At 47.5% G+C, this 26,660-nt stretch overlaps 7 protein-coding genes across 8 annotated transcripts; 5 read left to right on the top strand and 2 right to left on the bottom strand.

The window, feature by feature from the left end:
• The first annotated feature begins 119 nt into the window (after positions 1–119).
• LOC6618913 lies at positions 120–2,079 on the top strand. The gene is given in 5 exon segments (XM_032715705.1): positions 120–251; positions 1,343–1,390; positions 1,456–1,651; positions 1,707–1,823; positions 1,826–2,079. Coding segments are annotated over 5 exon segments (561 nt in total). The 5' UTR covers positions 120–197; the 3' UTR covers positions 1,972–2,079.
• Positions 2,080–2,381: 302 nt separating this feature from the next.
• On the top strand, positions 2,382–7,422 carry LOC116800473 (dentin sialophosphoprotein). The gene is made up of 3 exons (XM_032715701.1): positions 2,382–2,878; positions 5,707–5,848; positions 5,951–7,422. The coding sequence occupies exons 1-3, from the start codon at positions 2,838–2,840 to the stop codon at positions 6,605–6,607; spliced, it is 840 nt and encodes a 279-aa protein (XP_032571592.1). The 5' UTR covers positions 2,382–2,837; the 3' UTR covers positions 6,608–7,422.
• Positions 7,423–12,915: 5,493 nt separating this feature from the next.
• Positions 12,916–18,864, bottom strand: LOC6618912. 2 transcript variants are annotated; one of them, XM_032715695.1, is made up of 8 exons: positions 17,990–18,864; positions 17,522–17,797; positions 16,533–17,463; positions 15,863–16,418; positions 15,370–15,792; positions 15,119–15,313; positions 14,376–15,061; positions 12,916–14,323 (listed from the first exon to the last, which is right to left on the bottom strand). In XM_032715695.1, the coding sequence occupies exons 2-8, from the start codon at positions 17,753–17,755 to the stop codon at positions 14,103–14,105; spliced, it is 3,246 nt and encodes a 1,081-aa protein (XP_032571586.1). In that variant the 5' UTR covers positions 17,756–17,797; positions 17,990–18,864; the 3' UTR covers positions 12,916–14,102. The 2 variants fall into 2 exon arrangements, with proteins under 2 accessions (XP_032571586.1, XP_032571587.1); XM_032715696.1 differs by having other exon boundaries at positions 15,370–15,789.
• Positions 18,865–19,009: 145 nt separating this feature from the next.
• Positions 19,010–20,824, top strand: LOC6618911 (dnaJ homolog subfamily C member 21). The gene is made up of 2 exons (XM_002043123.2): positions 19,010–19,635; positions 19,694–20,824. Exons 1-2 carry the CDS (start codon positions 19,030–19,032, stop codon positions 20,708–20,710), a joined length of 1,623 nt encoding a protein of 540 aa, XP_002043159.1. The 5' UTR covers positions 19,010–19,029; the 3' UTR covers positions 20,711–20,824.
• On the bottom strand, positions 20,748–22,242 carry LOC6618910 (LHFPL tetraspan subfamily member 2 protein). The gene is made up of 3 exons (XM_002043122.2): positions 21,220–22,242; positions 21,051–21,164; positions 20,748–21,000 (listed from the first exon to the last, which is right to left on the bottom strand). The coding sequence occupies exons 1-3, from the start codon at positions 21,620–21,622 to the stop codon at positions 20,858–20,860; spliced, it is 660 nt and encodes a 219-aa protein (XP_002043158.1). The 5' UTR covers positions 21,623–22,242; the 3' UTR covers positions 20,748–20,857.
• On the top strand, positions 22,232–23,955 carry LOC6618909 (wnt inhibitory factor 1). Its single transcript, XM_002043121.2, has 4 exons — positions 22,232–22,313; positions 22,510–23,345; positions 23,427–23,537; positions 23,595–23,955. The coding sequence occupies exons 2-4, from the start codon at positions 22,942–22,944 to the stop codon at positions 23,695–23,697; spliced, it is 618 nt and encodes a 205-aa protein (XP_002043157.1). The 5' UTR covers positions 22,232–22,313; positions 22,510–22,941; the 3' UTR covers positions 23,698–23,955.
• An 865-nt stretch (positions 23,956–24,820) lies between these two features.
• On the top strand, positions 24,821–26,647 carry LOC6618908 (troponin C-akin-1 protein). The gene is made up of 3 exons (XM_002043120.2): positions 24,821–25,005; positions 25,827–26,146; positions 26,214–26,647. Exons 1-3 carry the CDS (start codon positions 24,991–24,993, stop codon positions 26,380–26,382), a joined length of 504 nt encoding a protein of 167 aa, XP_002043156.1. The 5' UTR covers positions 24,821–24,990; the 3' UTR covers positions 26,383–26,647.
• The last annotated feature ends 13 nt before the right edge of the window (positions 26,648–26,660 follow it).

The raw sequence follows: 26,660 nt of genomic DNA, 5'->3' as shown, positions 1-26,660 counted from the left end.
TTAGTTTAGTTTAGTTCGTTTACACCTAAAGTAAAAATTAAATTTTTTTAGTATTTAATCGATTGTATAAAAGATTCCGAGTGCTTCCGATTAGCGGCGAACCGTATCTTCAATTGTGATTCATTCATCAAATAATATTAAAGAAGAAAAAATGGAGGAGCATAGAAATCTTGAAAAATTTGTGGAAAAAAAGCTCTATGTATGCAAAAAGAAGTATATTGACATTCCGAAGGACGAGGGCCAAAGATATGGTAAGCACTTCAAAGCACTGAAATCAAAAATCTTTGGAATACTTAGAAAGGAGAGTGCACAGCTGGACACCCTCATCGCTGCGTACAGTTTGGAAGGTTTGTATGTTTGGCCAGCAGTTCCTGATTCTCGCCTCCTCAGGCGGCAAGTTCACGTAACTCCATCCCATTTCCGATATATAAAGATAAAAAAAAAGTCCGGTCGTATTCGTGTATCCGCGCTTCGTATTCGTTTCCACCGCGATTCCTCCCAGCCGCGTTTCACAGTCATTCGTATTCGTTTCCATCGCGATCCATCCGCGCCGCGTTTCTCATTTATTCGTATTCGATTCCATCGCGATCCCTACGCGCCCGGGTTTCACATTCATTACTAACCGCGTAGCTTAAATTCCGCAGGCAGTGTCGGGGATAGGTTAAAGGTCGCGAAGCCCAACGAATTCGATTTGGTATTTAAGTTGGAATTTCCGTACTACAAAAGCATCGCCGTGACGCGAGATCCGAAAATTCCGGGGAACGTACTACTCGATATGACGCGCGTGTTAGAGCTCCTTAAGGATGATCCCCGAGAGGATTTCCAGAGAATTCGAGAACTGATTCAGGGTCGACTCGTGGATGCGCAAAACTTTCTCGTCGTGGACAGGCTTCGTTCTTGGCTTCAGAGCTTGTTTAGCCAAGCACTTAACCGGATATCAGATCGCGTGGAGCTGGTTCCCGGCGCCGTGTCCCATTTCAAATATAGAACCTGTGGGCCGGCCCACACTATCTACGTGTACGGTGATTATGAGTACTCTGTCGACTTCGTACCTGCCATCCGTTTGGCGGCCGAACAGAACGTCTTGCCCACGAAGCAACTGGAGTACTTAAACACTTCTTACTGGGAGGCGATTCCCAAGCCTCTGAAAACCCTAACTGAAACCAGCACCATCTCCTTTCGCTCCTCATTTTACGCCGTAGAGAAATTAATGCTGCAGGGTGTGCACGAGAATTGCCGGAATGCAATTAGGTTTATGAAAAAATTTCGCGATGTGAAGACCAACTTGGGCAATTGCAAGAGTTATTACATTAAAACTTTATTTCTTTGGAAAATTATACAGGAACCAAACTCCTACTGGCAGAATCCGCTCTCATTCATTTTACCCGATGTAAGCATGAAGTGACTTCAGTATGTCGACGAATGGCAAAATTAACTCTAAGTTAAATCCAACAGATGTTCCACGACCTGGCGGAGCACTTAGGGCGGGGAGTTATTCCCTTTTTTTGGGATCCCGAGCTGAACATGCTCGACGCATTGACCCGTAAGCAAGTTAGTGAAATGTACCTGTGCGTGCGAAGGATTCCAAAAATGCTGTGGGCCGCAGGGATCAGCCGGAATAAATTGAGTCTTTTCGTACTTCAGGCATTTTGTAAGCTTCTAGAAGATTTACTTCCAACTGTCTTTAACGCCTCTTCGTTTCTTAGGTCACAAAAAGGAAAGAAATTTAAATCTAAAGTGCAGCTCTAGGCGAAAAGGAAATGTTATTAAGGGACTGAAGACCACTTAAATTTGCATGCTAAGAAATGATCGAACTAACGGTACCGCGCTGGACTTTGGACTCGAGTCGGCCATGCGCACAGACGTCCATCGGAAACGGTGTCTACTTGGGACACTCTGCGAGAATACAGTAAAGGACGTGGCGTGGTCCGAAGCAAAGGTAGTTCTGGGAAGAGCATTGATTCGCAATAATGGACGATACACCTTGGGCGGTTCTCTAATGTCAGTGCAATTTACATGTGTACTCTGTAGCAATTGTTGAATGCACTTTAGTAGTAATAAAAGGAACATCAAATGGCACGCTCTATTTTTTGGCCAAGTTATGTTAGAACAATCTATATTGATAATTTGGTGCAAAACTAAAAAACACAACACAATGTTGAATATTTTGCCGCTTATCCTAATTTATTTTTAAATTCAAGCATTTTCAAATTAGCTAATAAATTAACGGCGTTGGCTGGTGCTGCCACATTGAACATGACAGCTGATGTTTACATCGATTGCCCCGAGCTGAGTAATCGATAGTTCTATCGGAGCCTCTGCAGCCCTGACTCGGCCCGTACTATAAAAGCAACTGGCAATGCTCCCCTCTCTGTAATTTTTTCAAAATTCTTCTCGCTGACTGCTCGTGTCGAAACAGAAACTGAAATTAAATTGAACTCGGTGCGGGTGCAGACTGCTTAGAATTCCCATATTTAATTGGTTCGGACTAGATCGACGGCCAAAGCCAAACCAAAGTCGGGGTCTAATCGAGTATATGTAAATTTTTGGCATAAAACAGCCGCGACTTCTTGGAGGCAGCGCACTAGACACAGCAGTTCCGCCGGGGCAGCAGCTACTCCTACTTCGAATACAAACCAATCCAGGCCAGACCTGCACTGCAACCGAGCTGAAGCCAGCCCAGTCACCTGTGCCGATTTCGTAATCCCAGTCAGGAATACTCCGATTCCAAACGCGAGTGAAAGTGCGCGAGTGTTGGTGCGGCCAAAGAAAATTTCTCGAACCACATATTTCCTGCAGCAGCAGTTCATAGTAATCAGGAATACACAGAAGTCATCATGAGTGGATACACGGACCTCACCAAGCTGGAGACAAGTCGGTAAGTCGGAATCCGAGTCCGCTAGTTAAGGCGTTTAAGTTCAATTTGCCCAAGTGATGCTAAATTGATCCCCCCTGTTCCCGCTCCCGATTCATCACCCAAGCCCCGCACCGCCTTCTCCACCAACCCATCCGAATCGCTCTCTTCCGTCCATTTACTCGCCTCTCAAATTGAATCCAAACCGCACCCCGCGAGCGTTTTCTCTTTCGTTTGCACCGCCACCGCCGAACGAAAAACGAGATACAAGAAATTTATCGTACGATTTTTCGATGGACAGGGGGACGGACGGCCATTCAAACACGAAAGAAAAATACAACAACAAATACAAAAAAAAAACCAAGCCAGCGCTAATATGACACAATCGGCTATATATTGTAAACCTATACAGAAGTATGTTAGTGTTTTTTCGCCGTTTGTTTGCCTAAATGTTTCGAGTGAGCCAGCGGAGGCAAATCACAGCTTTGGGATAAGCGATAAGATGCCTTATCTGTGCGCACCTCCGGCCCACTGACACCAGTTCGCCAGCCCAGCTATCGGCCATAGCCATTACTCATCGCGGATAGTGCTGCCCGCCTCCTTGGGCCGCTTAAATCGCAGAAAATTCTCTGATTCACCTCGTTGCGCTGGCAGTGTGTCACTTTTTGAGGCAGGTGTCGCCTTGAGCGCCAACTTACGGTCGCCAATGCTCTATGCCCGATGGCCGAGCCAATCCGGCCAACCCGGCCACCGAGTAGGTAGAATATCTAATTTGCGGGCGTATCAAAAATCGATTATGCTGGAGGTCGACGCGCAGCCAAAGCCAAAGTAAACCAAATATTGGTCAACTCGGTTCAAAGACTGCGTATGCGTATGCCTATGTATATGCCATTGCTCAACATTGCAAATACGAGAAATACCACGAAACATGGTTGCACGAGGGAAGGTGGGAAGGGAGGGGAAGGCAGAGCATCGCTAGCGATTCATTCATCTTGCTCAGCTGATGGAGGCGAGTCTGGCCGCTGTACAGTTTCTGGGCAACATCACGCCACTCGGCAGCAAAGAGAAATCGGCGAAACGGACCGAAGAGAGAGCGCGAAGAGAAGCGTTTGATTCGCTTGCCACATAAAGCCAGCTCGGCATCAGCCACCCACCGAACCACCACCCCTTCAGTACTCCTTCACCGGCCTCAGCTGCCGCTGAGCGAAAAAGTCGCCTGATTTCGGCGTTGTATGCGGTACCTTTCCTCTCCCGCTGCTCACCCCGCCCTTCTTGGCGCGCATGTCGCGTGACGCTGGTGGGGCTTAACCAAATTTCCACACCGGGCAAGGAGTAGCACACCCAGCAGGTGTGCCTATTGCCTAGCCGATTGGCTGGTAGCATGTGGCGTGTTGCCGAAGCCGGCGTTTTTGGGCTCTCGGGATCTGTTCAGAGGAGTCGCTAGGAAAGGAAAGGTCAATAGCGCCCCTTTCAAAATGCAGTGATAAGTTGAACTAGCGTGTGACCAGCTTAACTGGCTAAGCAAAACAGGGGTCGTGGTCAGGGCGAGAAAATAACTATAATTTAAAATAAATAGAGGCGATTACTCAGGTTTCCACGAGATGGCAATCAATTATGGTCGAGTGTCTAAGCGAAAAGCGTTGTTTTCGCATTCCTACGCGGATTTCCATGATTGGAACCCGCTGCAATTAGCTTAATTAGTCACTCGCTTGAGTGGCTGGGAATCCTCTGTCGACGTCCACGACATCTGGCCGTGCCAGTGGAAAAAACCTTGACACCCGCGCCAACCCTTTCTAGATCTAGATCTTATTCTGGCCCTAGACCACAGTGAGACGATGTCGGGCAGCAGAGCTCGGAGCACGCAGTACTCGCGTGGCCACCCCCACCCCGGCCTGCCGCGCGTTACACTTCAGTCATCGATATCTAGATTTTCTAAGTTGGATTGCCATGGCATCGGGCGGGCGCTGGCCAGGGACAGAACTGTAGGGTAGAGGTCTTTAAATGGCGCAGTCACTGAAACTAAATTTATCAGTGCGCTCGGCGCTCACTCTGTCAACTAGCTGCGATCACGCGGCCCCCAACTGGCTGCCCTCATGCCGTTCCGTCCCGAGCAATCTGGCCGCATTAAATGGGAGGTGCGGGAGATACGCAACTTCAGCTCCGTCTGGGAACCGTCTAGCGACGATAAACCAAGCCGCCTCTAGACTTTGGCCGCTCCAGCTCTAGATATCAGCAACTAACTTCCATTCCCGGCGGGTTAATGGAGGGAGCTCAGGCAAGTTTATGGGGCTTGACCTGGCGATGTTACGCGATCTTTTCGTGAAATTAAAGTTAATGCGACCAGCTAGGATTGTATAACCATTACTTTGAAGCTTGTGAGCAAAGTCAAGCTTTACCCTCGCACCCCGCCACCATCTGGCCCCCAACAGCACGTGGACGCGTTAAATTGGCTTCGGAAACCAAAATAAAAATCTTTCTGTCCGTCCGTCTGTGCCTTGTTTTAAGAGCCACACGAGCACTGTCAGGTATAAAGCACCAACTGGTTTTCTATTTTATACAAATTGAATTTGCGACAACGCCAGCGAATCGCTGATTAGCATAGAAACCAATCCATATATATCATATGTCACGTTGGCCAGCATCAAAGAAAGATGGCTTCGAGTTGCGGAAGTCTGATCGCCGCAGACTTAACGACGCTGTAGAACGGCCAGCGCTTGGTCCAGTCTGGCGTGATGTGGCATAGTCACTAATCACGCAGACTATTGTCCAATCCAAACTGGTTCCCCTGCACACGCTCTACTGGTTTATTGTGCTCTGGCCCAAGCTCATCTTTCGATTGTTCTGTTTTTCAGAAACTGTCTGCGCCGCATCGCCCGTCACGATGAGCAGCAGTTCTCCAAAGACAGCATAGTCAATGTGATGGAGAAGTTTGTAAAGACTGTCAACATTATGGACGACACCATACTGGTGCCATGCAGGCTCATGGATCGACAGGTTGGTACCGCATAACCCAAGAACCCCAGCCCCCCGTTCGATCAGCCATCCGGATCCGGAACCAACAACTTATGGCTCCCACTTTACATAATTTATCCCCAGATCGGCGACAGCACTGATATCATCCCAGCCACCGGCAAGGACTCGACCGCCAACCAGCTGACACAGACCTCCAGTGCCCACGGCAAGCGGGGAGCGGCGCATTCGAAAAATGTCCAAGACTTTCTCAGCGCATCCGAGCTGTTCAATCTGTACAACATGCTGAACTCGCTGAAAAAAGATCTACTTTGGACCGCCAACCAGGAGGACGACGAGCAGCAGCACTCCCAACAGCAGCTCAACGCCAGTGCCAGTTCCACTTCGAGCTGCAATCCCAGCGAGAGCAAGACTGAGTTCAACAGCGGCAGTCCAAGCACAACCGCTTCCGGAAGTGTCAAGGGTCATGTGCGCCGTACCTCTACCGCCTCGATGATGTCCACCAACTCGGTGAGCAACATGAGTGACTCTGACTCGGACATATCGCAGGAAAACGACTCGGGGCTAGAGTCCGATGGCAATAAGAGCGACAACGCCCAAAGCAGCGACGGCAGCGACATTGTAGACGTCGCCAAATCGAAGCAGGGCTCGGGGGACAAGGCCACGGAGCTGGCCAAGCGCTGCCGGAGGCATCTTAACGGTCTGTACCAGTGCCTAGAACAAATGACAGAGGCGGCCAACTACCTGACCGCCAGATACCAAAGTGATATTGGGCCCGTCTAGGACCGCCAACTCAAGGCCTTCTCGACACTCTATTTCCTCAAACTCCTACACCTACACTATCACTTCCTTTCGAGCTGGTCGGGGTTAACTTCTTACCATAGTCGCGGGCGGGTCTTTACACTCATTATTATAAAGTGTGAGGTCTTTTTTTTAACTTTAACTTTAACTATAACTATATCAAATATCTATATCTATGTATGTATATTATTATGTATATGTATATGTATATGTATCTTGAGGTATGTGTGCACGAGGATTGTATAAATGTAAAACTGAGGATGATAAATAACTGGTAGATATAGTAGTGGATAAAGCAGCGCCTAAGCAACAAATTAACAAACGTTCTTTTGTAAAAATTGTAACCTCTGAGTTGCATCTCTCTTATGGGTTTAAGGGTAACCAAAGTCAAAAATCACAGAAGCGAGTCGCATCCATCCCAATCATTCCTTCTGTACCCGTTGGGGCTCCACTGCGCCCAAGTCAAAAAATTATCCATCCTGGCGCAGCGGTGGCACCGGCCCGAATATCCCTCTTCTTTACAATTGATTTTCGTATTTATATATTGGATAGATAGCTATGGGAACTGCAACACAACACTAAAGCAAACAATGTTCAACAAGTACAAGAAATCTAATTTCTAACTAAATTACGAATACGAACGTAAGTGAAGTGGGAGCTATGCTTGTGGAGACGGGACCACTTCACTTTTAGTCTGTACGCAAAGTTATATATTCCACAATTGTTATTGTAATTGTTTAAGCCAACTATTTGTGCCGTTATGTTTCGTTTGATTTCCTCTTCGCAGCCGACCAGGGACACCCAGTGGTTACAGCGGGAGTAGGGAGGATCGTCCCAAACCCCACCAAAGGTCACCTGGATATCCGACTGCGTGTCCCTGGTTCGACAACGAGGACTGCAGAGCAAACTGTAAATTACTAACGTTAATAGCGCTTGTGCGAGAGCTAAAAAATAATTATTTATACACAATAAATAAATTTTACTTAGAAAATATATTCAGCTTGCTCTTTTACTGTGCTCGTTCTGGTCAGCCCCCTGGGCCCCGCTTTTTGGGGCTAGGCAACGATAAAGAAAGTGCCAACGGAGCTAAATTTCAGTTCTGGCTCGTGCGATGGGTACAAAGGCCGCTTGGATCAGCGGAGTCGAATGGTTGAAAGGTGGCATTGGCCATTGTAAATGTGCTATTTAGATTACCGTGGATACCCCGTAAAAGAACCGAGTTTTGGAGCAAAGTGCTTGTTGGCACTCTTGTTGTCAATATAGCAATGGAGGTATTTAAGCTCACTTCTCTGAAGATTCTAAGCTATATTACACATTTGATCGAAATTTCTGAATTCGTTCTTAAAATCCATCAGTCGTACTGATGTTTTCTTTTAAACAGAAATTCCTCGTTATCTTATCCTAATGAAAACAAAGAGTCGATATAATTTGTATTTATAGCAACAACATAACCAACGTGACCACTTGTTATCCAGGTTTCCTTATATGCTTGTGTGCCTCTGCAATCTTCAGTACTTCTCAATCCGAATCGGAAACTTCTCAATCTAATCGCACTTCCAGGTTATTTAATGAAAGCAAACGCGTGCCACATCTGGAGAGTCACTGGTATTATTCCTCTGGTGTCTTTGATTAGGCGTAGCTCGGGGAAAGGGAAAACTTTTCCTCGAACCACTTCTAGGTGAAGCCTATGAGGCAACCTTATCGCCGCATAGATAAAGTGCTTGAGGCGAAGCATTCGTCCAATAACAAAGTAACTCCCCGCCCTGCCGACTCGAAGCCTGTGACCGTGAAAAAGCACCGATCATGCGACTGACTCATGGGCATATCTACCTCTCGCTCAAGTTCAGGGCGTGGGAGGCCCAGGGAACTGGTGGCTCTCGAGTTCTTGGATCAAGACCGAAAATGCGCTTCCATGCGAAAAAACATGCGACTCAAGCTAATGGTGGGCGCAATCCATCTCAATCTGGGTTCGGTTACTATTCTGATAAGTATGTATCTGGGCCAAGTTAATTGTGCTTTTTGCCGCGGCCACTTGACAGCTAGTTAGTGTTTATTGGACATGGCCTTATCATGGTGGTGTCGAGAATTGCTACCAGTCTAACGTAGAAGCCATGAACTTGTTTCGTGCTTATAGGCAGACTCCACTTGAGCGGTTTCCAGGGTCTTCCTCCTGGCCCACTGAATTGGTTGGGATCGAACCCGGCTGTGAGTCGGGGGATTTCTTATTCTGAGAGGTTCTACGTCTCCTCTCGGGCAATCAATTAGCGCCCTGCTACGGCTTCCGCATCGCCGGATGGTCCGGGAGGGGTGGCCAGCCGTTTGCCAACTGCGCCAGTCTCAGCTCGGGTTTCTTTCCAAACTTTGTTTTGGAATGGTGGATTGCCTTAGATTTCGGCTGCTGTGAGCCAAAACTTGTTTACGGTTCTAGTTGCCTTCGGCTTCCGCTTGTTGTTGGCCGTTGGCTCGCCTTAACCCCGGACGATGCCGAGATAGACGGAAGTATCCAAGCTCTGCGAAGATCGATACTGCGCCTATGCTGCCTTGTTGCCTCTCCGTTTATTGACCCCATCCGGACCGAAAGCATCTGAACCTTGAGCAGAGCAAGAGAACCGCCCTCAGCCCCTCGCCCCAAGGAATTTGCATATCTCGGCGGCGACAAAAGAAAGTCAGAGTCGACGTGAGTCAGCAGATTGGACCGTTTGTAATGGTTAAGCATTTCGGTACTGCCCAAGGTCGGAGTCCAAGTGTCCAAGGTTGGAGCTGGTGCTCTGCAGCATTGAACTGCAGCCATCGCCGCAGCGGAGAAACGAAGTCGGAACCAAATATTATCACGTGCCGCTGCTGAGATCCGAAAATAACAATAACTCGGCATGCAAATCGAAACGAGAAATTAATTAATAACGGCACTCCGACCAGCTTCATCGCAGATTAGCATTAAAGGTCCGAGCGCATCGAGAAACACTTCCGTTTGACCCCAGATCGACGTACGCAGGCGGAAGCGGAGATCTTGGTTCGCGCCTTAACAATTGTGTCTAACTTTGACTGGATTAGCAAAACGCCGCTAGGGTCGCCTCCCCAGTACCCGATCGCTTCCTGCTTCCATTCGCGGATGCTGGTCTCGTTATGGCCGCAGACTAATGGATTTGGATATGGATATGGTTAGGTTTCTGCCGCCGAATCGGGCGCCGAGAACAGAATTCCGCATTATGCTGTCAGCAGTATGTCACACTGCCGAATAACCGGCCCCCTCCTGTCCGCACGCCCAACCCCTGCCCATCTGCGAGTTTTTAACAGATCAATAGCCAAGCGCAAACAACGCTTACGATCTCGCGGGGATTGGCGGGGCCCGGACCGTGCTGGCAGCCAGCACTGCGAAGTCGGTTCATGGCTGTAGCCTCTGGTACAAAGTCCAAAAACTCGAAATTCGACACACACACACGTCCGAAGCCGAGTTGGCCGAGCTCACACGGCAGACATTACAGAGCGCGCTAAATCACGCCAAAGATATTCATTCACGAACATTCTGCGGATCCGTAGAGCTAGTTTCCCAACCCGCGTTACCCGAAACGCGATTCCCGCCCCGGGTGGGATGCACCGACCCTCTCAAAGTCCAGCGACCAACGTGATCTCCGGCTGAATGGGAGCGAGCGCTAATTGAGCACCCTCGAAATTAATTAGCTTGACCCACTCCACACATTAAAGGGGACCCACACTCACATTCGCATAAAGGTGGGCCAAGTTCGAAAACCCAAAGAGCTGTCGTGACGTCAGTGGCTTTTTGAGAAACAGGCACTTAAAGCCAATAAGCCAGGAACAGGTTCAATGGGACAGGGGGGCTCTGCTCAGAAGGATATGCTATGATGATATTTTTGCTACTAACGTTAACAAATGAGAACAGAAATGTAATCATGATGCCGCTGAGGTGGGTGCCATTTTTGGCAGGCAACTGTGACCTGTTTGTGTGGAGGCAATCACTCAGAGATCACATCAAGTTGAAAGCCCCCGTTCCCTGGATGTCGAGAATCAGAACCGGACAATCCGCTACGCAGCGGGCTGAGCCGATTTTTGCATAGTGCCGCATGACTGGGCTATTTTCCTTTGTCACCTGTGGTTTGGGTACTCCAAGTAACCCCTTCTCAGAACGAGGTGCGATTGTCTTAGTATTGCGCTCATTTGTCTCACGTTGCGAAACTCTGAAGATGTGGCTGACGCAACATTGAGAACTGGACAATAACAGCATGGGGAAGATCACTCATACGCCCTGTGCAGCAGTGTGGGTAATTACACGCTTACAAGAAGACGAGGCACGGGCAAAAGCTCGGACTTGAGTCAGACGCAGACTAACACAGGCGAGTCATTGGACTAGTTTCATAACTGCCAAAACAACAACGTGCCCCTCTGCCCACCCCACCTTTTTGGAGCTGCAGTTCGGCTTGGCCCGACTCTGATTCGGTTTCTGTATCGGACTTAGTATCGGGCTCGGCCCGGGCTCAGGTGAATCTGAATGCCACACACCTGGGCATGACCTTCATGGCTAAAAACAGCGGTTGCGGCGACGCCACTTCGCTGTTCCCCTAAACAGCGACTGCGGCAGAGCCCGCAACTGCGCTGGCGCACCGAGCCGACGCTATAGTAACATTTTACGGCCAAAAACCAAAGCGGCGACAACAACAAGAAACTCAATAATAATAACAATAATCGACAAAGACGTTAAAAAGCAGCAACAACGCACAACAGTCAACACGACGGCAACAGAAACCACAACAACATAGTAGCCCCCTTCCTCGGCGCTCAAAGCTTTCGGCGCGCTCGAGATCGAAAGCTACACTGCAGGCACAGATCACATCTTGGTTGTAGTCGGACATGGCAATACCCTAACCGGAAATCGTCGAGCGCGGAACTTAATAAATTGGTTTTCAGGAGTGAGACTTATATTGTTATTCTATTTTTTTTATTTTTAAGCTACGTAATTAATTACGTCTAGGCAGCATTTGCGAACTAATAGTTTATGGTCGACTTTTCACTGTATTCAGCATTCGGAAATTGGTTAAGCACCTTTCATACCCTTAGTAAAAAAGCGAATCCGCTTGTAGACCGGCCCCTGCCTTTCCGAGTGCATTCCTCCTCTTGGCTAGCGCACACATTGTGGAAGGCGAACCAGTTTGGCCATTTAGGGCGCATCTCCAACGCAGCCAGATCAGGTCGCGCCTCCTTCTTCACTGGGCCACCACGCATTTTATGGCAACTCTTCCGAGCCATGTTTTTGCCGACTTAATGCTGATTTGATGTTTCAAGCGTGGCCTGGTCAATTGGTATTCCAACGGGCAGGCCAGTGTTCCTCGCCCAGCCCGCTCCCTGTCTCCGCCTCCATTTGCATAATTAGCAGCGGCCAGTCCATGATCTGTCTGCTAATTTTCCATTGCCGATGCTCTTCTGGGGATTTTTAGAACAGTGCGAGTTTATTTTTATCGCCAGACACAATAATGGACGAGATGACAAGAAACGGGGATCGGATTGACGATCTGGAAATTCCACGATGACTGGCATCTTGTTCGAACGTGGAAGAGCAATTAATGAGGCAGTTCAAAATATTGGTCCTTTATTGACGTTTAAAGTACATGGGTTCAATAATTACATGTGTCGACTGATAGGATAATGGGTATTCGGCAGAAACGAATATCACTCATACCACACGTGGTGCTACTGGGACTCGAACGGATGTAAATCCCCGTCTTTAAAGTGAATCTGCTGCAGTCTTTCCTAAGTTGCGGTTTGTAAATCATCTTATCAAAAGCTCTTTGGATTGTCTTAAGGTCGCTTTAATCGGAAATCCAATTGAATATTTGGAATCTAGGGTGCATAAATTAACATGACAGCTGCAGGTCCAAGCCGTCATTGTGGGCTGGGTGGAACTACGCATTAGCTGCCCATTTAAAGTTCAAAATAGCGAGTTCGATGTCTTGATATCGCGGCGTGCGTCTTTCGTTTTCCAGGCTGGCGTTCGATGTTCAAGTGTCGCGTCGCGGGTGAAACTAATTAAGTAAATTTAACACAGCATACCGAACCACTACCCCTCCTGCCCACCCAGAGGCACTAGAAGCAGGCACTAGTACGTAAGCAAAAACGAAAATTGCAATTTTAATTTCGATGAGCAAGAAGCTCGCAAAGCTACAAAAACATATATACGTACTACTAAGAAGAACAAACAAAACCGTTGAGAATTATTTAATTAATTTATACTTACAGTTCTGTGGGTCTTCTTCGATTTTGGATATGGTTTGATTTTGGTCTTAGGGTTTTCATTAAGTTTATTATCACGTTACAGTATGACTTAGATAATGTATTCATCGTGTAGGTTCTACAGCGTCTTTATGCATATTAATTGGGTACACAACACCATAAATAATTACATGAGTCGATTAATCCAAATTACAACCAAATTTTTCCAATTGAGATTTTTGCCAATACAACAAAATGGTAATGCCAGCTGGAATATAGTTCGATTTCCGTTGTTTAATTCAATGTCTGGCATATAAACACAATAGTCTTTATCTACTTAACCAAGGAAACAAAACAGTAAAACAATGCCTTTTCTTTTCATTATTCTACAAACAATTTGGCTAAACAATTTTCATTTGGATGGATCTTAATATGGTTTACTTAAAGGTCTACTTCCGAATACTTTTCTAATATAGATAATTAGGTGAGATGTGTTGTCAAGTTTAGCAATAAGATGAGCTCTATAAGTGTAGGCGACGTTCAAATGGGATTTGCATTGAAATGTTAGTATATTTTCCACATTAACGCACACGCGCTCACGCTCGTTAAAAACTAAGGAATACTACCAGTTATTAACTTATGTAGTTTGGTATAATAGTTACTAATATCAACGTATTCAAGCTATGGTTGGATAGTATGAGTTGTTAGGATAGTATAATGGACATGCCACGGAAATAGTGTTCTGAACACACTTTCAGCTTGGGCACATAGACCGCACAAAATAGATGTTTCGAGTTTTTAATGAAAACAATGTATATGTCCAAAAGAAAATTAATGTAAATAACAGATACGATTAATTTCAACAGAATATTACTTAGTATACAAATCTTTTGATATGCTTTAACTAAAATCTATGGTGTCTAAAATACATTTTAAAACTGAAAATATTACTTTGAAAACTTCTGGGTTATTATTACGATTATAATGTAAAAGTTCCATCAAAAACAATTCGCTACATGCTAAATACTTTTTGTGATAAGATTCTGCACCAGTTCATATGGTCTATTACGGCCCTTGAGTATTCTAGTATTTTTGTAAATAATCGTCTTCCCTTATAAGTTAAAGTTATTGCGCTTCGTTTCAGTGTCTAGTCTGAGGGACTCTTTTGGACTCAATATCTTAGCCAACTAGTTACTTTCTATATGATGCATTGTGAATATGTATGATGATGATATTAGTCCTATTAGTTCACTCAGTTCTATTCGCCATTAAATCCACTCAGTTGATGGCTTTGATGCTCCAAGCTGCGCTTTAAATCGACAATGGTATTCAGTATGAGCTGCTGCTTGCGGTTACTACCGCCTATTGCATGGCCCTTGGCCTCGTCAACGGTCACGTCTTGCATAGAGCTCTTGGCCGACACGGAGGCCAAAAGCTTAATTTGCGAACGCTCATTTGACTTGCACCGTCCGTTCGAATCTGTGTATCATTTGATTAAATACTTCACTAACAAACAAGCCGAATTACTTACCCAATTCGAAGTCGAAATTTTTCTTTATGCGCTCGAACGATGAGCTACCCTTGTATACCTTGCGCTTTAAGGGCTCGCTGTGTGGGCAGTAAAAGTTGTTATTAATATTTAATTCGGCATGCAATGGATTTTGCATTTTCGTATTCGATCCATATTTTCCATCCACCGGATTCGATTGCGGCTGAGGCAAGTAGTTGTGATTGCCAATATCCTCTACAGCTATGCACTCCATCTCAGAATCACTGCCGTTGAAGCTGATCACCGTTGTCGTGGTCGTTGAAGTCACCATCATCGTGCGTCGCATGCTCTTTGGACTCTCCTGAATACTCCTTCCATTTAGCTGAAGTTGTGGCGAGAGTGGAGCAGAGGGAGGGTTACCTTTTATTTTGCGTGGCGGCAGCTCTGGTGGAGCATTTTGATTCATAAAGTTGGTCAGATGCGTTTTGCGAGGACTGCATCGGGCAGGCTTAGGACTGTTTGGTGGCGAAGAAGCAGCCGATGTCTCAAACTTAAGCATCTCTATGCGTTTATTAATGGCTGCTGCTAACTCATGCTCAAGCGGAGGAGAGTTCGGAACCAGAGTCTGTTTTTTTGAGTCCACTTCACTGTTTTTAAGCATTTCCACGCGCTTGTTAGCTAAGGGATTCACTCGTCTTGGGCTGGCGACAGGCGTGTCTCTGGGAATGCTAATCGTGATATGTTATTATTAACGAATCAAATATTGAAACTTTAACATTCCTTACCTCTGTAAGCTGTTCTTCATCGATTCCAGCAAGGACTCCGCTTCCATAATTAGTTGTTTGTATTTCATATCAGCCTCCAAGTCTGCTTTAAGAAGTGCTTTTTCGCTTTCTGCGATGGTGAGTGTGGACTTTTTTTTCAAGCTTCCAAAGATTAGCGAGTTGGAGCGGTTTGACAGGGGAGACGTCTTGTATATTCTGTAGACAAAATATTTTAAAAGCCTATATATAATTATTAAAATGTGGTCTTATACCTCTCCCTTGGACCCAGTAGAGTGCGACGCAAGCAGACGGGCGTGCCACCCACACTTCGGGTGCCTCGCGGCTCACGAAGAGGCGACGAAGAGGTCTTTTCGCGATTTTCACAACTCTTCTTACGTGTTTTAAGGAACCGCTTGCGTCGGCGCTGTTGAGAGCTTTCCCCTGTCTCCTGGCCGCTCTTGCGTCGGGAACGGACTGATGCCTTTCGATTGAGCATCGGACTGATAGGATGATTAGAATAGTAGTGACAGTTGCCCAGATTGCGTGACAGATCCTTGCGGTCCAGTTCCACCTCTTGCATGGATGAAGTGTCTATAAAGTCAATGTCCAACAACTCGTCTGTGTCACACTCATCACCCGCATCCTGTCCAGTGTCTAGCTCCGAAGCACAGCAGTCAGTAAGGTCTGAATCACTGCTAGAAGTCAAATTAAATATAAGAAGACAACTTGAGTTGACTTGTCGAGCAATGAACGAGTGCAACTCACCTTAATATATCAGTTTCCTTTTCGTAAATGTAACTCTCGTCGAACTTCCCAATCATTTCATTAAGGGTGGCCTCGTCGTCACTAAGAACGAAGGATGTGGTGGTAGCTCCAGTTCCACCACCAGCTGCAACGGGCGCTGAAGTTGTTGTAGTCTCGGCGTGCTCCAAGTGACGCCGCTTAATGGTATGTGGGGCATGCATATTTTCCACTTCAGTCGAAGTCGAGGAGCCCTCGGACTCGTAAACGACTCCCGCTCCAGATGCAACACCAGGCCCTCCCCCAACAATGTCCATATCAGCCTGTTTGGCTGCCTGGCTAGGAGTAGCTCTGCAGTTGGGGGTTGCTGCATAAGGGACTGGCTTTCCTGCTTTGTTTGCTATTGTTTTGGCCACCGGAACTTCCAGTTCATTGCTTGACTTAATCCCCGACGAGGTCGTGGAGGTAGTACTGGTCGCATCCAGATCCATGCGTGTGGGGCCTGAGGAGGTAGGCAAGAGCTCTCCCGTGTTGTACCAGGGATTTGTTCTTATGCGACAGCGCTGTCTCGGCGAGGGAGCTGCAAAAATGGGAGAAAGAAGCAGTTGAGAGATGCTACTTCAGCCAAGTAGAGATTTTAAATGGGTTAATTGCTCAGTTTGCCGGCAGGCGGGCTAACAACACTGAAACTCACACTCAAAGAGCTTTGACTGCTGCCGCAGAGCTAGCGGACTAGGCGACGACTCCAGGCCATGAGTGGCAGTTGCGAAGTTGCTCTTGGGCAACGGATCCATAGGCGACATCTCCTCTATGCGGTTTAGGCCGAACTTGTAACGCTGGGCCTCGACGGCCAGCGAGTTGACGCTCTTCGGGAAATAGTGCGTTCCCGAGCGCATGTTAATGTAGTACTCAGGTGGATTATAGTTGCTGGCGGCGCAGGGCGATGTGCCATCTGTGGAGTAGCCCGTGGAATAGGCGCTTTCTGGCGAGGGCAAGCTATGGGGCCGTGGTCCCGACATAAAATTATTGCGCTGAATTCCTCGTGGAGTTCGCATACGCGAGCCGGTAAGTGAAGCGGGTGGAATAGGCGGTGTAGCTGTCAAATTATCCAGGGACTCGCCTAGCTGAGCCGGTGCTAGCTTAGAGGGAAGCAGGCGACCGTAACGAACATGATTCTTGCTTTGCCTTGGCTCTTCCTCGTAGATTAGACGCACGGCACTTAAGTTTTCTGACTGCGGGCGCTGTTGTTCTGCAATGGGGGGTGCAGGCCGAAGGAGCAAAGCGCCAACTTCCTCATACTCCACCTCCTCCTCAGGTGGGATGTGGTATTCCCCATTTAAGGACTGCTCTCTAAAAGTGGCTTGTTTGCCAGAAGAGGGCTCCTTGGATCCCGTTGACCAGGACAACGACGATATGGAGGACGAAGAGCAGTTTACCCTGGTGGGCGATTTCTCTGCATAGGATGTTTCCTTGCTATTGGGCACGCTTAAGTGGTGCGACGGCTGCTGGAGCGGTTGATGCTGCTGATAGCAGTGCGGAGCGTAAAGCAAATTATCCGACTTGGGCGAGGCTATGACGTAGGAATCTTCATCTGGGGATTGCCAGCCATATCGACGACTGGGTGGCTACGGAAATATGATCGACGTAAGCATTCTTCATACTACTAGGAAGGAAGCTACTTACGTGACACTGGATGGGGGAGACCTCGCGCCTCCGCACCGGACTGGCGATGCTGTGGCTTCCGCTACTGGTCAGGACCGGGCTAGTTAGATTGCTGCCCTGTGTTGGTAAGGTGCCCGCCTTCTTCCCCGCGCAAGAACTGCCTGCGTCCACAGTCCCTTGCTTGTGTTTACTGCCCTTCTTGCGCGGACGTACAATATGCGTCTCCATCCAGGAGCGCAGCTTGGATCCAAACATAGTTGTATTCTAGTCTTAGCCGATGTGGACGGACGGTAATTCCTGAAAGGGGAGGTCATTAAGCTAGCTGGCTGCAATTCAGCTGCAACAATGAAGAGGAGTGGACTCCTGGGACCACTTTGGGCTGATAAGGAAATCCATTTACTACGGCACAAAAGCCGAATAGCTTTTCAGTAGGGACACATTTTCCATAGTTTGGGTGGGAGGCTGTGCTGGAATTTTATGCGAAATTACCTTACTTGCAAATGCGACAGACAACGTTGTCCTCATATCCTTTGCGCCTCCTTTTATTGTGGCGCCCACACACACACTCGCACAAGAGATGAAAGGGCAACGGTAAATCTACACCAAAACACACACGGACTTCGTCGGCTTCCTATACTTGTGTTTGTTTGTTTTTTGTTGACGGTTATTTTTTGCCGTCATCCATTACGTCGCGCCGAGTACCGACGCACCCAATGTTGTGGGGGTTGTTCGTAAGCCGAGATGCTTCAAGGACTCCACTCCCGCACTCACCCGATGTAAGTATGTGTGTGTATGTGTGGGCCTGTCTGTGTGCTACAGTCCACGGTTGTAAATCCCACGTAACTGTAAATTTTATGTCAAGCTATTTTCCTTTTCGTCTGCAGACTCAAATGCTAAACGACATTTTGGCACTTTGCTTGTATCGTTATGGGTGATTGGCAATAGTCGAGCTTCGATTCCAGTCAATTTTTTTTTGTAGTTTATGCAAATTATGTAAAAATGTTTCGGAAACTAAGGGAAAAAAGCACCGTTGCTTCCTGGAAAAACTACAACTTCTGATGAGTTTAACTGCTGCTTTTCACAGGAACCTTTCCGATTTTAACTTTTTTTCGTGCCTGTGTATGGGTATGTGATGTGTGAGCTTCGGTGGTAGTGAGAAAAGCATGCGGCAGAATTTAGTGAACTAAGGATGCGCGGACACGAAAGGAAACATCCGTCGTCGTCAAAAGTAAAAAAGCTATTGACGGAATGCGCAGTTACGTATGACTGCTAAGTGATGCCACTTGCATTTTAGTCACTTAGCTGGGTAACTGTAAATACAGACCTAGTAAGAATAGGCTTCTATTGTTTCCCTAACGTTTTTTTCAGCTATTACAATAAACGCTCAACTCTCTCAGCCCAAAAGTAAGCTATTTTGCTAGATATCTACGTTTTCCCGTGGCGCTTTGCAGCACTGGCAACGCAACTGTGAGCGTCAGCTGTCCGCCCATCTGGCAACTCTATTAAAATTATTTGTTGTTCAAAGAAACATGCGTTGCTATTACGAGGAGCTCGAGCTCCAAAGAAACGCTAACGATGGAGACATCAAGACTGCGTACCGTAAGATGGCCCTGCGCTGGCACCCGGACAAGAATCCCGACCGACTGGCGGAGGCCAAAGAGCGCTTCCAGCTGATCCAGCAAGCGTATGAAGTTCTGTCTGATCCTCAGGAGCGGTCTTGGTACGACAACCATCGCGAGCAGATATTGCGCGGCAAAAACTCCGATTATGTGGAGAACTCCCTAGACGTGTTCCGGTTCTTCACGAGTTCCTGTTACAAGGGCTATAGCGACGATGAGCACGGCTTTTACCGCGTGTACACCGACGTCTTCGTCCAAATCGCCTCGGAGGACTTAGAGTTCATGGACAAGGACGACCGGCTGGGGATGGCGCCTGACTTTGGTCATGCGAACAGTAGTTACGAAGATGTAGTGGGTCCGTTCTACGCCTTTTGGCAGGCATACAGTACCCGGAAGACCTACGACTGGCTGTGTCCCTACGATGTTCGCGAAATAAAAGAGCGCTTTATCCTACGAAAGGTGGAGAAGGAGATGAAAAAGATCGTGCAGGCTGCCCGCAAGGAACGCAACGAAGAGGTGGGCAATTAATTCGCTTGTTCATCCGAGACACATTTTACGTACCTCATTTACTTAGGTTCGCAACTTAGTCAACTTCGTGCGAAAAAGGGATCCCAGAGTGCAGGCCTACAGGCGCATGCTTGAAGAACGCGTCGAAGCCAATCGACTTAAGCAGGAGGAGAAGCGCAAAGAGCAGTTAAGGAAGCGACAGGAAGAACTGGCAGCCGTCAGGAAGAATAATCTCTTTAACGAGGGCTACGAGGAACAGCTTAAGCAGTTGGAGCAGCAGTACGATAGCGAGTCAGAAGATTACACGGGTGAAGACGAGAACGACGAGGATGGCGAGGACTTCGACCATGAAGGCGGCCAGGAAGCCGAGGAGTACGAAGTGGAGTATGTAGACGATCTTTACTGCGTGGCATGCAACAAGACATTTAAAAACGCCAAGGCGCGTGCTAATCACGAAGAAAGCAAAAAGCATAATGAAAATGTCGACCGGCTGTGCCAGGAAATGGAGGAAGAAGAGGACGCTTTCCACAATGCACCCCATGAAGACAGTTTAATGGGCGTACAGGAATCACTGGAAGAATTGCAAGTCTCTGAGGATCAGATATCTTTCGACGAGGTTCCAAGCGAAGAAGAATCTTCGCTAGCCAAACGAACCAAAAAAAACAAAAAGGCAAGGAAGTCAGCTGTCAAGCAAGCGCAGGCGGAAGGCAGTGACGAACCAGATGAGCCAATAGAACAGAAGGCAATCAAGAGCGAGTCAGAGGATGAAGACTGGAGTAAAGGCAAAAAAGCGAGCAAAAAAAGTAAAAGCAAAAAGACGACGACTAGGAAGGTGAAGCTATTAGAGCAAACGGTTTCGGAACCGAATACACAGGAGGCCACGGTGACTCCAAAAAGCGGAGATGAGGACCTCGACCCGACCAAGCCGCAACACACTTGTGTTACCTGTAGGCTCGTCTTTGACTCCAAGAACAAGCTGTTTGCCCACCTAAAGAAGACGAACCATGGTGTCTACATACCTAAGGCAAAGCCTGATGTTGAGGGCAAGCATCCTGGCAAAGCTAAGGGCAAGCGCAACAAGTAGGGTCGTATGGAATATCCATAACCACTCCTTGTATCTATACTGTAGAATGTTAAAAGTTTATTTATGCTAATGATAAATTTAATTCGAGAATGAAGTAAAGTATGCTCGCTCCAAGTCAGATAGTGTTCTTATTGTATCCAAAGGCAGCTACGGAATACAGACCAGTTTGCTGCCCGCCTCCACGCGTCTGCGAACTCGGGTTCGCATATTGGAAGACTCTGCCTTTAGGCTTATACAGGCTGCAGTAAATGTTAGAAGTAACCCAATGATTCCGCAGTAGAAGGAAACTCCTGTAAGGATTACGTTTAGTAAGTTTCTACGATCTGTTTCAAAGAATTACCTATGCTACAGTCGGCGGGGTAAAAGGGCTCGGCATCCATGCCGCATAGACGTTGAATCCGGTTCGCTCGCCATCCCATCGGATGCAGAAATAGACCCAACATCATACATATTCCTATAAACAATGCAAACTTAACTGCTGCGAGGATATCGCAGTAATGGGTGCTTACCTGCTACCACCTGGGCGCAGGCCGTCATGTTGTGTATGCTCTTGCCACAGGCCGACTGGCGGCAGCAGGTGATCAGGGTCAGGAGCACCGTTACAGAGAGTATACTAAATCCCAGCGTGACGAAGAACATTGCCGCTTTCCATTCGCTTGGGTAAACGCTACTGTCCGTAGCCAGTCCGTCCAAGTCGAAGCGGCCGCATTGGAATCCGCCCTCCTGCATGACCTTGCAGCGCGTGTAGATGCCCACCGAGGATTGGCGGTGAGGGCTGGAGGTGGAGTCTCTTCCTTGGGCGGGGCCCACCAGCCACCTGGGCGTGACCAAGGCCACAGCGAAGAGCATGTCCGCCACCAGGGAACAGAGGAACCACACCAGACTGGCGCTGGTGATAATAACGTAGCACATTTCGATGCACCAGATTTTACGGAGTACACAGATTCAGCGATCGACGACGGACGACCGCAACGCGTCAGCACTTGCCGGATAGATAATAGACTCTAAGCGCTCTTGCTTTGTTTGGGCACGCACATCCCACACCCACTTTGCCGTCACCCACCACCACCGTCGCACCACTCGCCACCACCAGCAGCGCGGGGCCAGACCAGAACTTCCTCCCAGCTGACCAGCCCGAAATGGAATTGTTTATTTTATGTTTTCGCCGCTCGCTGTTATGCGCTGCCTTCTGCCGTCTGTTTTATGTTATTCACCCCACTCACACGCGCGCGGAGGGTGACTGGGGGATAGGGGGAGCACGAGGGCGAGGGCGAGGCAGTAGACCGCCCAGTCCGCAGCTCTTTCAAGAACTCAATTCGCAGCTGACGTCGAAGCGAGTTGAAACAGAGTCGAGCGCGGAAATAACTCTGCCTCGATGGCGTTTTCGCGTATCCCCCAAGCGGCTGCAGCTATTTGGCAACTTTATTCCACACTCTGGAACTTTGGATCTGAGCTTCCGTTCGCGCAGGCGTGTCTGCAGCCGTTCCTCGCCAGCGTCATCTCTCGCCGACTCCGACCGACCGAATGAATGGAGCCCATTAAAGCCAGCTGCAGCTGCAGTCGCAGACGGAGCCAGGCCCCAATCGGAGCACTGGAAGAAAAGGTTTGGTGAATCACATTTTAATAATAATCCGAAAGAATTTAAGAAACTGAATTACTATTAACCTTATCCGTTTGGTAAGAATGTTTACTTAGAGGAAATAAAGAATATAAAATATTGTAATTAAATGAGGAACGTTTTTATTTTCTAAGTCGCATGTATTTTGTATATTTTTAAAACTTATTTCCTATGTTTTCAGTGCCTTATGCAGATGTGGGCGCCGATTTCTCATTGAGAGCGTGGAAATCCAGACATTCCGAATTCAGAATCAGTCCCCGAATAGCTCTCCCTGGCTCTCTGCACACACGTTCGAGTTGGATCCAATCTGTCGACTCCACCACTACCAACCCCACCATTGCCTCCACCCCCGTTCGGGTGAGTAATGCACGCCGCCACTTCGATTCAAACTGATCATGTGCAATTCCGATCGAAACGATCTTCGGTCGAGCGGTTATCAGTTGGGCGAGTCTGTTGGGGGCCATTGCGTCATCCGCACTGTGTTTGTGTACAGTGATCGTGACCGAGGCCGTAATGAGATCCGTACACAAAGTGCGCAGCCTCCGGAAAGCACTTTCACTCTCCCTTTCGTTGCCGGAACCAATCCGCGGCTCATCACTTGCCATTAGCCGAGATGTCGCGTCGGATGGTCTTCCTGCAGTTGCTGCTGTGGGCAGTAGTTGAGGGTCACTACTACTACGACTACGGCTACTGGGAGATCAACGAGCCTCCACCGCTTTGCTCCGACTACGAAATGCTGGTGGTCAATACCCACCAGTGCGTGAGGCGCTGTAACATCGTCTGCCAGAATGGAGTGTGCTTCGAGGACGGACCCTGTCCCTGTGCCGACCAGTATCTGGCGGGTAATCCGGATGGGTTAGTGTGTGTCGCAGAGTGCCTCCCCGGGTGCGTGGCGGCAGGTGGCTACTGCGCCGCACCAGACCTCTGTGTGTGCCGTAAGGACAGGCACTACTACTTTGATCCCCTCTCCCAAAAGTGCCGCCACAGGGCTGCCCGTCTGCTGGACCCCTGCCTTGGGTGAGTATGATTCTTGCTCCTCACCTTAACGCTTGGGAACTGTACATACGTACATGTTCATGTACCCTTTCTCATTCGCAGACGCTGCACACATGGCACCTGCTCCTCTGACGGACGGTGCATCTGTGCCCAGGGATACGAGCTAAGGGACAGCCTACTTCACGGACAGCAATGCATGCCAATCTGTGATCAGTAAGTTTGATTGTCGCTTTATCTTTTCGCCATACTGACCCTAAACTGTACCTCCAGCAACTGCGGACCACGAGCCTACTGCTTCGCTCCCAACTTGTGTGCCTGCCGGCACAAACATCACCATTTTGCTCACAACGGCATCTGCTCCAGGGACTATTGACCTAGAGAGGAGGTTTGACAGCAATGGGGCTGTTTTAAGTCCCGCTGATGACGTCTGCATTTTAATTTATTTATTGATTAGGTTTATTTTTATTAAGGAATTAAATTAAAACTATGTTACGCTTTTGATTAGTTTAAAAATCTTATGGAAAGGCAATCTTGTCTTTGGAAACGGTAATAAGGAGTAACATAAAGTAATCTATAATTCGTCCATATCAAAATACCAAATTAAAAAACGCAAAGAGACACACTAACTTTATTAAGTGCTTACCCTGTAATAATTATTGGGCAACAATATATATATATGTACTTACGCTGATAGTTCGTACTGAGTCCGGAAACTTAAGTGCCTCACCTTTTGCAGGGCACAATTCAGAGAGCGTTGTGAGATTTTGATTTTAAAGAGCGCATGTCAACTGGTTTGGTTGTAGTGTTGTTGTTGGCGCACCCACCCCGCCGAATTACAAAGATACTTTGTTATTGTTTATAACAAATCGGACACATGGAAGTGCAGAATACTACAATATACAGTCTACAATTTCCGATCGCCACCGATCAGCAGAGAAACCGGAGCAGACATGCGTACGTGTTCTCCAGAGGCGTCTCCTACTAAAATGCTGCGAGGGGGGTATCGTAGAGGGAGCGTGGATCTGAAGAGGGGCTTCTGTGTTCAGATGTTATTAGGCCATTGATAAGGCCCGAATTTTAAAGTGTTTGTGCTTGCGGGGCCTATAATATTTGGGGTATTTCAACTAACCCACACCCCCTAGAGGGTATTTCTTAGATAAAGACCAGAACCGTAATTTTTAGCTTTGCGCGTGTGGCGTGTTATTGTTTTACTTGTTGTTGTTTCACTAGAGGCGGGCCTCTTGGTCTCGACGACAAGGCACAGTGGGCAGAGTCACTAAACAGAGCAGATCATTTTTTCTTTCTTTTTCCAATTTTGATACCTGAGAAATTGTATTATTTAAGCATTGCTTTTCCTCGTAGTGTCGTGTATTACGTTCGTATACAATGGATTTATATAAATTGAACCAATAACACGTTGTGATCAGTTCCACTGTGCCAGCAGCAATAACAACAAAAACGACAACAACCGTGTCCGCAGTCGTTGTTCTCCATCACGATTCAGTTGGAGTTTTGCTGGCCATCGGAGCGGTTGTATCTCTGCTGGAGCTCCTGCACACCATCCTATCCAATCCCGAAGAGCTCTCTCGCCTTTGCTTAGTGCAGCAATTTGCAATTTTAATTATCTGCAAGGCGGTTCGACCAGAAACTGAAAGACACGAGAAAAATGGGCCAAGCAAAGGTAAGCTGAGTAAGAGTGCAGCACACTGTAAAGCCCACGCACACATGCACACTATTAGCTTGTGTATGCGCATCCCTTATCCTTCATCCTTGGCAAGTGGACAGCACCAAATGGAAAGCGTGGAAAAGCCTGAGTGCTTGGGCACCAAATTTAAGGCATTTTAAGTTATCCGATCCATCGGAGGGTTGTCAGATAGTTTATTGAAATTTTTAAGATATCTACATATGTATGTATGTTGAGTGTTAGCTGCCGCCTGTTTTGGGTTATGTAAGCGGATTCGCCAAGATGCTTTGGTGCAACCGCTTGCCTAACAATGACATTGATTTAAGGCCGCTCGCGTGTGTTATCCATTTACTGCAATGATTAGACCGATTTAAGCAATTATTAATGCGTCTAATTACATGTGTACAGATATGGAGTATATACATACATACATATATACTTGAAGAGGCGTAGATGCTGCGCAGTTTGTGAGGCACGCACTCAGTCTCAAAAATACGAAACAGCTATGTACATATATTAGCAACAATAACCGACTTTAAGAATAAACGTGTGAATGCACGAAACCGGTTGAACCATCCCATCCTCGCCCAAAAAGCCGTTCAGCTGAGAATCTCGCCAAACACCGAGACGTTTTGTGAACCTTATCAATAACTTGCGGTGGCTAGCCAGTGGAAAGTATTCGGATCTCCTGATAAGCCACGGCGATCGATTGATACCAGTAGAGCAAACTCTCACAAGATACCACCTGTTTATCAGATCTCTAACCTAACCCTACTTATCTGTCTTTTCGCCACACCCACCTCCCACGCACTCCACAGAAAGTCTCCTCCGCCTTGAGCAAGCTCTTCGTGTACGGCGCCCTCAAGTACGGGCAGCCCAGCAACTCAATCCTGGCCAGCTCTGGCAACGGCTTCGCTAAGTTCTGGTGCAAGGCGACCACCACACAAAAGCTGCCGCTAGTAATCGCCACCCGCTACAACATTCCCTTCCTGCTGAACAAGCCCGGAGTGGGATATTACGTAACAGGGGAGATCTACGAGGTGGACGACCGAATGCTCAATTCCCTGGACAACCTGGAGGATTGCGAGGAGATCTACACTCGCGAGATGCACGATATGAACATTGGCGTTGGAGAAGGGTGAGCATTAGTCGAATCTGACGTCATTTCAGCAATGTGGTGTGATGGGTCACAATTTCCTTTCCAGAACCGTTCCATGCTGGGTGTACCTGCTGCAGAAGTACCCGGAGAACCTACTCAGCCTGCGCTACTTGTCAAGCTACGAGAACTCAACCAGCCATCCATACATTATGCGCCATCGCCGCACCCACAAGCATCCGGCCCAGGACGACCTCACCTACGAGGCCCAGAACTAATAGCCTAGTTTGTGGTATAGCCCGTTTCTTTGGATGTGCTCTGGATAGCCTGGCCACTAATCTTATGTTACCGTAGTTGCATTTTAAGACCGTACTTGCAGACGCAGATGTACTGATCGATATATACCCGTATATATTGGCAAATGATATAAACTGATACATATGTACCATACGCATTATTTAGGTTTTAGCAAACGTAGTCTGTAATTTGATAGTTTTCGACAAACAAAGCAAATAAACTGAAGCAATTTAAAATAAAATAAAATGCCCTCTTATTC

This window comes from Drosophila sechellia, chromosome 2R, assembly GCF_004382195.2.
Source record: "Drosophila sechellia strain sech25 chromosome 2R, ASM438219v1, whole genome shotgun sequence".
Taxonomy (NCBI): Eukaryota; Metazoa; Arthropoda; class Insecta; order Diptera; family Drosophilidae; genus Drosophila; species Drosophila sechellia.
Note: the sequence above shows the minus strand (reverse complement) of the source record. Positions and strands in the feature narration are given on the sequence as shown.